Source organism: Aquila chrysaetos, chromosome 1, assembly GCF_900496995.4.
Source record: "Aquila chrysaetos chrysaetos chromosome 1, bAquChr1.4, whole genome shotgun sequence".
Lineage (NCBI taxonomy): Eukaryota > Metazoa > Chordata > Aves > Accipitriformes > Accipitridae > Aquila > Aquila chrysaetos.
The window spans coordinates 81,674,496-81,688,222 of NC_044004.1; the positions used below are offsets into that span (position 1 = coordinate 81,674,496).

Genomic DNA, 13,727 nt, shown 5'->3' on the forward strand with positions numbered 1-13,727 from the left:
ACAAGTTAGCTAGTCAGCTAAAAATAACCACCCACTGAGTGTTTACTTAGTGGCTGAGATCTCACAAAAATAGCAAGGGAAACCTCAGACTTCCGCACCTCAGGTCACAGGGGATCAGGTGCTTCACATGGGCTGGCTAAGGAAAATCAACTGGCTGACCATAATGCTTTGAGGGTGATAAAGTAGTACATAATATTTCTATAATGCCCACACTGCCCAGTGCTCTTTCTACTACGTGAGTGTACATTTTGAATTGGATTTAGTCTTGCTCTTGGTGAATCAATTACCTCTACAGTTCCAGCAACTGCTCCTAAGGGAGGAGACTGGCACTGTGGAGTGCTAAACCTCCTCCCGCTTCCTTTGAACTTCAAAACGAAGAAGTGTTTTAGAACCCACTGAAGACATACGAGGTCATGCACTAACTACTATACAGCTGCGAAAAATTCTAAGATTTTTATGAAGGCCAAGATAGGATTTGGGCATTTAGGCAAACAACAGACCAAGAAAGTCTCCATTAGAACTGAACCACTGAAGTCAAAGATGCACCAGAAATGTGAAAGAGACGGTTAAAACAGTACAAAGCTCTTTTATAATAAGAGGTTTAGGGTATACCACAAGTAAGCCAAGGGAAGATGATGTATTGTTTTGAGTCTGTGTGGTAGGGTTTTTGTGTAGCGGGGCAGGGGCCGCAGAGCCGGCTCCTGTGAGAAGCCGCTCGAAGCTTCCCTGGCTCCAAGTCGGACCCGCCACTGGCCAAGGCCAAGCCCGTCACCGGCGGCGGTAGCGCCTCTGGGAGAACAGATTTAAGAGGGGAAACCTGCGGTGAGTGGTGGGATTGGAATGTGAGAGGAACCCCTCTGCGGATACCGAGGTCAGTGGAGGAGGAGGAGGAGGGGGTGCCCCGCAGGCTGTGGTGAGACGGCAGGCTGTCCCCCCCAGCCCACGGAGGGGAGCGGGGGAGCAGATGCCCACCTGCAGCCCGGGGAGAGAGGAGCCCACGCCGGAGCAGGGGGATGGATGCCCCCCAAGATGGCCGCCGCTCCCTGGGGAAGCCCGCGCTGGAGCAGCGTGTGACTGAAGCTCGGCCCGCGGAAAGGACCCGCGCCAGGGAAGTTTGTGAGGAACTGCAGCCCGTGGAAAGGACTCGCGCTGGAGAAGTTCGTGGAGAACTGCCTCCCGTGGGAGGGACCCCACGGCAGAGCAGGGGACGAGTGCGGAGTCCTCCTCCCCCTGAGCAGCGGCAGAGACAGCGTGTGAGGAACCGACCCCAGCCCCGTCCCCTGCGCTGCCGGCGGGAGGAGGGGGAGAACCGGGAGTGGAACTGAGGCGGGAAGGAGGGAGTGGTGGGGGGCAAGGTGTTCTAAGGTTGGGTTTTACTTCCTAACATCCTTGTTTTGGTTTGATTGGTAGTAAATTAAATTGATTTTGTTTCTTCCCCAAGTTGAGCCTGTCTTTTGCCCATGACCATAAGTGGGGAGTGATGCCTCCCGGTCCTTGTCTTGACCCATGAGCTTTTCTTTGTATTTTCTCCTCATCCCACCAGGACCGGGGTGGGGGGGGGGAGTGGAATGAGCGAGCGGCTTCCTGATCATTTGTTACCAGCTGGGCTTAAACCACGACATGTACGAATACTACCTTTAAAAAACTCACAACTCTTTCTGCCCCTTCAAAGTAATCCCTTTACAGGTTTCTGAAGCAACTTACTAATAATTTTCATACAAGTGGCCTCCAGATATCAAAGAAGAAAAACAAAAGGTTCATTTCTTCACCAAGGTTTCAGAGATATAGTAATTGCAAATCAAATTCCAAACACTGAGGAATCTGCCATCAGCACTGCTGGCAGGGTACTATTCCAGAGCATACTCCCCAATGACTTTGTTAAAATTCTTTCAGAAAAATGAAGGCTTACAGTATCATGGGGGATTATTACTCTTGCCACCAAAGCAAACCCATGCTTTTGTAGCATTTCTTTGCTACCAAAGGAATCCACGGCTTCTAAAGCCCACGTTCGTATCAGAGCAGGAAAACAACTCAAGCTCTCAGTCTGATGATTGACTTGGAAAATGTGTACCTTTCACCTTAGTCGTTCAAAAAAACATAGAAGTGCTGTTTCAACAGCCTTTTTCCTTCTAGCTGCCCTGGAGAGCAATTTATTAGCTGTCACAGCTTAATGGAGTCACAACATCATTTCCTTACTAATTCCAAAGATAAATACAGCTTTATTTCCTAAATATTTTACTTATTTATCATAGGTATGTCCACGGCAACTAGCAGCTCAGCTTATGGACACAATTTACATTAGGAGCCACAACTGTGTCTCAGGACACAGTAATGAAAACCTTGATTATTTCTGATCTTAATCTGAAGAGCAGTCAGAAGACATAAGACAACATGGATGTTTTCTCTATACAAAACCTAAAATAATATTTGTTACTTCAATTTTTTCCACTATCTGGTACCAGTATATTCCATCCCTACACACTTCCCAAAGGGCAGAGCAGGTCTAAATGTCTTATACCTGAAACGTACTCTGCCAGAAAGGGAATATTTTTTATTAAATCAAACATAAATGTAATGTGAATGATGGGGGGACATTAGATTCACAATGGAATTATCTTTCTTCTCTTCAGTAAAGCACATACTTTCCATCCTTTTTCTGTCTTTAGGTTATTTAGTGATACTTAGATGATACTTTTCAGCACAAAATAGGAAAAAAAATTGAAAAACCTGATTTTAATAGAGTATTGTGTACAAGCAAATAATATTTTAGTTCTAAAATTTGCTTGCTAAAATATTAACTGAATGATCTGAATAAAAAGGATTAATAAAATACACAGATAATGTGCAAATTTACCTATTTATTTTGCTAGCATCTGCTCTGTTTGGTTTGACTTATTCAATTCCTATCCCATTCCCCCAGCATTTGCATTAATTTAATGAGCAAGCCAAGCACTAACAGGACCTGAAAATTAAGCATAAAACCGAAAACACAGACCATATTTCTTTATTTTGGAGAAACATGTATCAACATATTGGAAATAGGACCAGGATAATTTATTCAAGAATAGTAAAAAGTCTGTTACAAATTTAGACCCGTAATTTCTTTTTTTAAGTTATTGTTATTACTATCATATGAATGAGAGCGTGTCCTGGAAGAGAACACTTGCTCTTGGTAGAAGCCCAAAACTCTAAAAATGTCCCTGTGCTACAAGGCTTAAACATAAGACACTGAATATGAAAAAAATGACGTTTACAAGAAACTTCTTCAGGTGACTGAAAAATGTTTTGCAACTCAATTTTGAAATCCACTCAAACAGTACTGCATTCATCTTTGCAAACTGTTGCCTGAAAAACATGGTTAGTCTCCATCAGCTTCACTTCTCTTATTCATTCAAGCACACCTCACTTCAAAACTTCCAAGCAATATCTTCACATGTAAGCTAGGGATACCATTTTTCATACACAGCTTTCAACTTCTTCCTTGGCTCTGCCAAGGATGCCAGCCCACACTGTCCTTTGGACAAACATTTGCAACAGGAAATTTGGAACTTTCTTTTAAACCCCTACACCTGTGAAAATGCCAAAAAAGAGGTCTTTGAAATAGCTTTAAAAATAAATAAATAATCCCAAATCCTGACAGCTGGCATGCTGTAGAATTTATTAATCACAGTCATCTCACTGCCATCCTCTGCTCATCTATTTGTTGTAATACCTATTGCTCCTCAACTCCTATTTGCAATGCAAGTTCTCTAGAGAAAGGCGTATCTTTCATTAAAATTAAGAATACCCGTTACATGGGCATGCCTCATTACAATTAATAAATGGATACAATATATAAACAGCAATAACTAACAGAGCAAAAAATATGAGTGTTGGCATAGTCCCACTGCTCCAGACAAATAAAAGAATGAGACACTCTCCGTATGGGAAAGAAAACTGGGTAATGGGTGGGCCTCAGCTTTCCAAGTCTCCTGTTCAGACAGAGAGTTCAATCTCACTCTCTCACAGCAATACAAAACCAAGCAGACTGGGAGTGGGGTGGGTTTTGCTGAACACAGATGCTTCAGGCCATCTACACTGTAGCTTTCTACAAAGAAAGCAACTAGAATTACTGAGAACCTTCAACTTGATATCCAGGCATATTTTATCATAGTATTTACCTGTATCCAAAGAATACTACATAATAACTTCCTGAATTAGAACTTTTTTTTTTTTTTTTTTGCATAACTTGAGTATTTTGAAGAATGCAACTATATTTAGAGCTCACTGTTTCCATTGGAATGGAACTTCACCATAGCAGGTCCATTAGTGTTAGACTACCAAAGCATACCTTAAGTTTTGATCATAGGTACTTCACTAACATATATCCATACCTGCAGGACACTGGCAAGAAAGAGGAGCCCAAAAAGGCTTACAGAAAGCTTTACTAAAAGCAGCTCAATTTTATAGACATTATCAGCTTCCTGTAGAAAGATACCACTGAAGAACAAGACTGAAAACATAGCTTGCCGTGAATCAAAACATCTGCATGAAATAACCTAGCCTGAAAAAAATAGGTTTTGAGGGGGGGTTTGTGCAACTCGTCCTTGCAAACTTCTGTCTTTCAAATATCTTACCTGATTACATGTGTTAATGTCTATTCCACTTTTCAGGTATTCCACTACTTTGTCCAGATTGCCAGCTCTGGCAGCTCGGAGAAAGCTTGCATTGCTGTCAGACTGTAAAAAGATAAAAAGAAAAAAATTCTCTAGTTAGCTCCCGCTTGAAAGAGAGTACAACTTCAGCATCAGTGAAAGGTTTCCACATTTTATGCTGCAGGAGAATAAAACTGTGAAGAAAACTGACTTTGCATTATATCTGCATTAATTAGCATATACATACTTGGAGAAGGCAATACTGGCACAAAAGAACTGCAGACCTGTCAGAGTGAGCAAAATAGCGCAATAATTGCTGAAGTTCAAAATTAAGCATGAACCAAAGAAAAAAAACCAGAAATCGTTGTAACTGATATTAGCAACAACAAAAAAATTAATACATCAACTTACTAGCCATAGTTTTCTGGGTTTATATATATATATGTATATATATATGCTCAAAACTCTGGAAAATAATTGACCAATCCTGTTATTGGCTATGCTACTTAAGAAAACATACATTGGCATTGGATTTGTACTTGGCATAAAAAGTTACATGACTACAGTGCCTATTCATGCACACACACTGGCTTAACACAGAGGTACACACTGGCAAAAAAACAATATCCAAGAGCAAAAGAGTCCAATGGATATATTTTATCACCAGTGACACAGAATTGGAGCATGCTAAAAAAAAAAAAAAAAAAAAAAAAAAAACAAAAAAAACCCACACAAAACCAGGCAGCGCTGCAAGTGTAGCTAACCATAGAACAAAGCGGATGAAGTACTCAAGCCTGAGTATCTAAATCCAGGATAATGTTGTAAACACGCTCACTCCTAAACTGCCTGCATTCATACGTTCACATTTAAAGCCCCATTAGCATTTATAGGTTAAAAAAAAATAAAATCATGTTTTCATTTTTTAGCCAGATTGTGGGATGTACTGTTAAGCAAGGGAGCGTGAAATGTGTCAGCCCTCTTGCCTTTATCTACAGTTACGACATGAAATTACATTGGCTATTTGAAACCAGCACATTCTTTGATGTTCACCCACACGTGAACCTACTCACAGGTAAATTGGCTACTAATGCAACTGCAGATACCAAGAGGAAAAAACCAAAGTCGTGCAACAGAAGTAATGATTAAACAGAATAAGCATTTGGGAACGCACACAGAGACAGTAACAATTTTCATACTTAAAATAAATAAATAGAGTAGGAGTGAGTTTCAAAAAGCAGATAAATAACTGTAAAAGCCTGTTTTGTGGGGATGTGATTAGAGAGGTACAGGAGGGCATGCACGCTATTGGACTAGTACTTGGCGTTCCACTGAAACACCTCCAATGGAGCATGTTTCTCATCTAATTGCACCTCCCTGTCAGAAACACCAGGTGAAAGCCATTCTTTCACATCACAAGAATATCCTAAAAGCCTCCCACTTTCAGCTTATTAATACTGATCAACAAAGCAATTAATTTCAGTCACCCAATCCATTTCAATGCATTTATTTCCATCACCCTACTTAACACACTGTACTAATTCACTTCACAATCCCCAATTCCAACCTATTTTAATCTGCAACAGATGGATGTCATCAAAATGATTCTTCTTACAACTGCGCTACATGCCAAGACAAAAATATTTCCTTTTAAATTCCTTCCAGCAAACTTCAGCACATTTTCCACATCTTTTACTGTTAAGAAAACAGACCATCTTTCTAAACACGCAGCAGGGTGAAGGGGAAGGTAGCGCAGGAATTCACGTTGACAGAACCCTTTTATAGCTTCAGGCTTCAGTCAGGCAAGCATTTGGATGAGGCTTGACACAGGAGCAGGTTCTGACAGGTACTTGAAAGAGATCCCTTTTAAGATCGAAGGATAGCTATTAGCATTGCACCATCTCCCGTGATGCGCATATGCACATGGAGACACAAAATTGGATTTTAATATTTAAATGTCCTTGAAAAATCAACTGTCTTGGTAAAAACATCAATGAAGAACAAATATTTGAGCACACAAGGGGTAAATCTGGACAGTCCTGAAATTAATGGGAAAAGCATCTTTGCCCTCAATAGGACACACATTTTACCTTCTTTTTCCCCATTTTTTTTCATGGTTTACTACTTCTACAATAATTTACCATGGCAAAACAGCAATCATCTGTTTTTATACTTTTAAAAGGTTAAGGGAGAACGATGCAAGAAACGAACATCTACAACTTCTATTTTACTAGGGATGAATCAATCATCACTTCCTTTTCTTTCACGCAGAGTAACATGAAAGGCTAAAAATGTTAAAGTCTCTCCATTATTGCTGGAAGCTCAGATTGTAGCTAAGACCATACGACTATATTCCATTTGTTTATGGCTAAGACGACGCAAGCAGCGCTTTCCGAATAGATTCCCACTTCCTTGATTCATACTTTTGTTATCTCAAAATTAAATTCCTGCAATGCACATCACTTCAAGACACATTACATACATCTGAATATCGATCACAAAGTGGAATATGAACTTCTTGTCTACATGAGGAGTTATTATGAATTAACTCTTCACGATTAACTCCCTGTTTTATTCCAGAAGCATCTCTTGTTGTGTATGTTCTCACTCTGAAGTAACAGTGCCTGACTGTGAACAGAAGAGGGACAAAACTGCTAAAATCCCCATGAAACACAATGAGATCTTGGTATTTCATTTAGGTGCCTTTGAAAATCCTAGCATACATGATCTTTGTCTTTTTATGAATCTTCTCACTGTAACATGTACTGATCTCATATTAGATGAATATGATTGTACCCATCTCTTCACAGTCTGGCCTCCCCTATTTCGGAATAGTTTCTCACAGACTTGCATGATGTTCTCTTTTATATCAAACTTGAACACACAAATTGAAGACAACGACGCAGCAATTCAGCTGCTTTGTATACAAATTCACATACTAGTGAGCACTTCCATGAAATACTCAAAAGATGCAGCACTGTGTTTCAAAGCTTAGAAGTCCTGAAGTTAGGAGTACTCAGATCTGTATTTTCTTTTCTGGTTTGTCAACTCTAATTTTTCGGTAGGTCATCAGTAGTTTGTCCTTTCCCCCATTCTTTTAAGGCCTTTAAAAAGCATTTTTGTCAGTACTGCTGTCTCAGCAATTTACTCACTTTAGCACATTAAAAATTCAAATCCATTTTGACAAAATTGTCTCAGTAGTCAACAGCAGCAGTTTCCTGTAGTCTTACCATGCTAGGAAACTGTGATTTTTGACCTGTGGGCTCTTCCAATTGATTCAGTAATTTCATGACATACTTTGTTTCCTCACATGTAGATTTTTAGTTGAATTCATGATGAATTTCAGTGGCACAGAAGCTGGCATATTGGTCTTTACCAGTTTTTTGACTGGTGAAGACAAAGTGTCAACAAACTATCATTTGAAGACACTTTCTTTACAAGAAAGAAGATAAAAACATGGAGCCAGAGTCCTTCGCACTATATGATACTTATCACATCATCTCTTCCTATGTGCACACACCCCTGAGATTTTTTTTTTAGGAGTTTTACACAAGTATGCAGACCATACTCAAAAGCAAGCACTCTACCAGTAAGGAAAAGAAAGGCTTGCAAGAGAAAAGTACGCCTCTACGTAGCTACCAGCAACCATGTGAACATGAGAACGAGAGGCTCGCAATCCAGGAAACTCCAATGTTGACATGTTAATTTGCAAAGTCTCAGCTGGCATCTCTACATGCCACCCACGCTTCAGGGCAGTCAGAATTAAGGATCACTTTGTTTACATGTGGCCACTATGGCTGGGCAATCTACTCAATATGTTATTAACATGCTGTTAGAATAAAGTATGAAGGATTGAAGAATACTTAGATGGTATTTTTTCAGTATGGGACAAACACACAGTCTGTGGACTTAACAAGCTTTTTCTAATGTACTACTACGAGACATCCAAAGTGCTCTATGAAAAATGCACCACTTAGAGTAGTTAACATTTGACAGCTCCATAGAGAATTTTTCTTTTCACTACAATCATGATTGGATCTGGACTATTTATTTGCAGTTCTACAGATACCAAGTATTGACCGAAGAGAAGGACAACAGTCACTGTAAAAAAAAAAAAAATACCACAAACCCAACACAACTTGCAATACATATGCAGTAACAGTACTACAAGCCTTTGATACCTACTTTTTTAAAAAACTCTGTTTGCAATGCAGTTCTAATACATGCTATAGATTTGTGAGGAATATTTAGTGTTACTGAACATTATAAAAAGCTCCTATCTTTTAACTTAACTTTTCTTCTTTAACTTTCGACTGAGGATAAATAATTTCAGCCAGAAATGAGACTTTACAGAGTACTATAAACAAAGAAACTACAAAGTGAAAAAAATCACTATAACCTTAAGCACACTCACAGCAGAATGCACACGTGTTCTTTATAAGTAGCTAGTTGTCAGATATTGCATAAGAAAACAGAAGAAATGATCGAGTGAATATATGTTTTTTTAAAAAATGACTGAGAGGCTGTGGATTCAACCTCTCTCTTGCTAATTGCAATGCCAGAATTTTACCTGATTTTGAAACATATAGCTCAGGAAATTTCAGTAATTAAATCATAGATGGAAATTAGTGTTTTATTCAAATAGTCAGAAACCTTCCCTTCTGGTTCCTCTGTCCTTGCTCTGGTTGCCTTTCCTGTCTCATAGCATACCACATCACTTAGTGCGCATGGCACACGCCTGTTTCTCAAAGGCATTTTATAGCCACATTTTATATATGTGCAAAAATAAATTGTGAAATCATATGCTGTACCAAACTCATAGGAATTTCTCCACATATTCAAATTTGCTGGTGAAAACCAGCTTCATGCTTAAGGAGGAAAGACTGGAGGAGTAGGAGGCTTCAGTTTTCAAAAGACAGCTTTCATATTAACATTATCCAAACCATCCAAATACTTGTTTGAAATCAAGTCTATAGTAAAATTATTCCTGCAGGTTGGCTTTGGGTTTTTTCCCCCTGCAAATAAGGTGAATGACCTCAGCCTGTCCATAATCACAAATATCTCTGTGGGAGAACGGACTCTAGCAACAAGGCCTACTGAACAACTCTCATCTGTTAAATACAGCTTATTAATTGAATGACAGCAAAAACAGAACTCAAAACTTATGTATAATAACAAAATAGTAGTTTTACACCTTAATTTAACATTTTTGGTTTGTATGTGTATGGAAGTGTGTCTCTGAATACTAATAACCCTTTTAGACGTACCTTTCAAGCATTGACTCTGGGACATACTGCACTGATTTTATAGAAGAAATTTATTTAGCTATAACTTTTGAAGAGGCTGGCCCTGAGCAAAACCTGCTATTAACTTGTATGCTTTATGTAAATCAAGAAACTCAAATCATAAGCAGTTATAAAAACCTTCATGTTAAATTGAATCCTGTATTACTATTGCACATAAAATCAGCATTAAGACAGAAATTGTCAATATGGCAGTATTCAGGGTTATCTGACAGTGTTAATGCCATTTACAAACTTCAGAGTTGTGAGGCAGAGTTTGTCCAACAGCCGTTTCTATTATTAGTAAAATCCCAATGGCTTGTTACCTCTTCTTCTTCATTAAAAAGCTCTTAATTGACTGATGGCTCATCATGTCAATATATTCAGGTAATGCCTGGAGTTGAGAATTCAGCTCACCGCAGAAGGAAAGTTGCATAATCTAAACTCAAGTTTTCATGGCTTCTTGATGTTATTCAGTACTTAAGGGGGGGGGGGGGGGGGGGGGAGCGACAGATATGTAAACACATTCCAGTAATTTTTTATTATGCCATACTTGCTAGAGAGTCGATTTATGCTCCCACCTTTGAAACAAGCACTAAATTTTGTCCCGATTGGCTTAGTTATTCTCTGATTTCAGAAACCATCTCTTCAAACCAGCCAGCGTTTAATTGGGTGCAACTCTAAAAGTGGCACAGATGAGGCGTTACCATTACTCAACTCATTTATCACATAGGTATTTTTTGCCAGTATGGTAGTTTTTTCCATACTAGCATTCAAATGTAAAAGGTGGGACTTCAAAAGGAATGCTTTTTCATTGCAGAACAGTTTCTGTAAAACTTGCCAGCTAGTTTTGCAGCAGCTCACATTTTATCTTTTGTACCCTGAATTTTCTTTTTATTGAGGGCAAAGGGCTGCTGATCTCCAAAAGGCATCACAACAGAACAATGGTGATATTGTGGACTGCAAGCCTAAGATGCAGCTATGACTGCAAGAAGGCAAAGGTTTTGGTTTTTGGTTTTGTTTTTTTGTTTTGTTTTTTTTTTTTTTTTTTAATTGAACTACCACAGCAGAGTCTTCAGCCTGAAGTTCTGATATGCATGCCAAAATGTGAGCTAAATCTTGGACATGCAATGGCACAGGCTTAGTAATCTAACACTGGTAGATGAGTTAAACGAGATGACAACAGCTATAATGGAAACATATTTTCCCAGACTTTATTGAAATAATATTCATCTTCTGAAAGAAAATAAATACAATGCTTTACTTTCAAAGCCAATTCCTTTGCTTATAAAAATGTATGTTTCCCTCCTGTTAATTTACTGGAAGTCATGAAGGAAGATAGATTAAATCACAGACCTTAAAGAAATTTCAGTATCCAAATTCCTGGATGAACAACGTGCCCAATTTTCTTATTTCAAAAAAGTATTTGTATCACACAGCTTTTCCCATTCAAGCATGTATAGGCATTTCGGATCTAATTCATTCTGCTATGTACCTTTGGTTGTATAAAATTTGTTAATGAACAGTTGAACTGAAAAGCCCACAATTCTAAAACAGCAGTCTTAAGTAAACATCTCTTCCTTATAATCTAAAGCATCTTCTCATCCAGGAAAAAGACACAACTGACCTTACAATAAATTAACCTTTTTTTTAAGCAATGAGAAGCTGAATCACAGGAACTGTGAAGTGTAAAGAGGAAGACAAGCTTTCAGAGACAAGAGATCCCTAGCAAGTTAAAAATTCTCTACCAAGATGTAGCTAATAGCATCTAGCAATTAATTGTTTTAATCTCAGGGGTCTATCTCTCTAGGTCGATGATGATGGTTATAAATCAGAAAAATAAAAATATTCTTTTAAGTACATATTATGCACCTGAATAATTTAAGGCACTTTAAGTATTTAGGCCAATTAATCATAGAATGTCACGAAGGAGACAGAGAAGTCGGCACCACTTTTACTGGCACGGAGCTAGAACTGTGGCTGGAGTTGCCCTCACCGTAATGCTGCATACAGTATGGACACGGGCTCAAACTTTGGCATAAAGACTATTACTATTTACAGATAAAGTATTGTGTAATAACAAGACAGTGAAATAGCTACAAGAAAAGAAAAAGCTTTTCTGATATACACTGCATACGACCCAGGCTTAAAACATTCAGCGATTTCAAATCAAAACTAGCTTGCTCATATTTAAACACAGAAAATGATTGCCTGACACAGAAACCTCTGATGGAGTTGACTAGATCCAGAAGTGACCCCTTCAGTATGTCCTGTGTTCCTCTGAATTAATATTCTCTCATGAGATCTACTAAGGAATGTGTAGGAGCCAAAATTATACCGTGCCAAAGTAGGCGGGAAGACTAATGTTGTTTGTGTTTATTATACATACTGGTAAAAGCTTTCTTATGTCAGACAAAGAAGCTGCAACCCAAAGGAGACACAGTGTGCAACAATATTCAAGACTTAGAGTGTCCTTGAGAAATTAATTTCATTGGTATGACTGGAGATGGAAAGAGCCATTGCAAAGAAGCTAAGAAAATAAAACTAGGTTGAGGAACGCGTTATGATATATGCACATCATAAAATAACAAATGTATTATAATTCCAACATGTTTTAGTAACTGTTGAATTGAAAGACTTCTTCCACTAATTTTAATATTTGCATATGACAGTTTTGTAGCAGTTTCATGTCTTACTATGAAGGCTATTCTCAGAAAGCTGCATTTGATATTTAGAAAGTTTCTTACTGCTGTTGCACTACCCCAACAAACATATATTTTTGAGTAACATAAGGAGGAGAAAACAATGCCTAGCTAACAGCTTTATCTGAATACCAGTTCCTGCTACAAGATCGCTCCAGACAGACACAACTGAAAGTTATTACATGCTTACGGACCCTTCTAATTTTTACTAATGGAAAAGCCAGGCTTCAACTATTCTGTCTTTTGATATTGATGGGAAAATTCCCAATTATCCATAAGGTATGACTTTCATTTTATGCTGGCTGTTATATTTCAACACCTTTGACTCTTTTGCCAACTCCTCCTTGAAATTCCAGAGCTTGTAGGATACCAGCCATCCAGCCACCCTTTTCTTTCCACTGGAATGTACAAATGCCTAATCAGTTTTGCTTTCTTTTTTACCAGGAGAAGAATAAAGGGCTACGTTTGGCAAAAGGCTTCAAACACTTCAAAATTCTTACCACATCTTTAGGTCCAATTGATCTCAAATTAAACAGATTTAAGTTATTAGCTAAAGGATGGATTTAAATACACGCTTAACTGTGTTCCTGAGTTTGGGCCAATATTAGCAAATACAGCAGCAGCAAAAGAGGAAGAGAAAACTAATGTAAAATCAACCCTTACTTGAGCCAAGAAGCAAATGTCTTCTATAAACCCTTTATGATACTTAGCTGTCACAGACATCTGTAGGAGTCCTCCCACTACGTTCATTAATTTGACATACTGGACTCGCTGCCAGCTGACTTTTATTATGTCAATGAAGGATTTGTGAGAACTGAGGCAAAACGGCATAGTCCTCTATGAAAAAGAATAGAATAAAAGTCTTTTTTGCCCAGCTGCATGTTCCTTCCAAAAACAGTATTTGAAATGATAGAAGTTATTTCAATCCATACTGATTTTAAAATAGAAAGTAACATCAGTAATTAGGTTCTAATCCAGAACAGCACTTCAGTACTAGCTGAACTTCAGGCATGTGTAAACCCTTATGTCCCACTGGGCTATTCACGTTCTCAAAAACAAACATTTCGGTATAAGTCCCAGCTTGGAAACAATGTGTGCAAGTCTGAATTATA

At 38.5% G+C, this 13,727-nt stretch overlaps 1 protein-coding gene across 1 annotated transcript in view; it reads right to left on the reverse strand.

Moving 5' to 3' along the window:
* ANK2 (ankyrin 2) overlaps positions 1-13,727 on the reverse strand; it is a 266,851-nt gene that overhangs the window by 160,007 nt on the left and 93,117 nt on the right. The window contains exon 2 of the mRNA XM_030020810.1: positions 4,617-4,718. Within this exon, the coding sequence (XP_029876670.1) occupies positions 4,617-4,718 (102 nt within the window). The remainder of the gene's footprint in view (positions 1-4,616; positions 4,719-13,727) is intronic.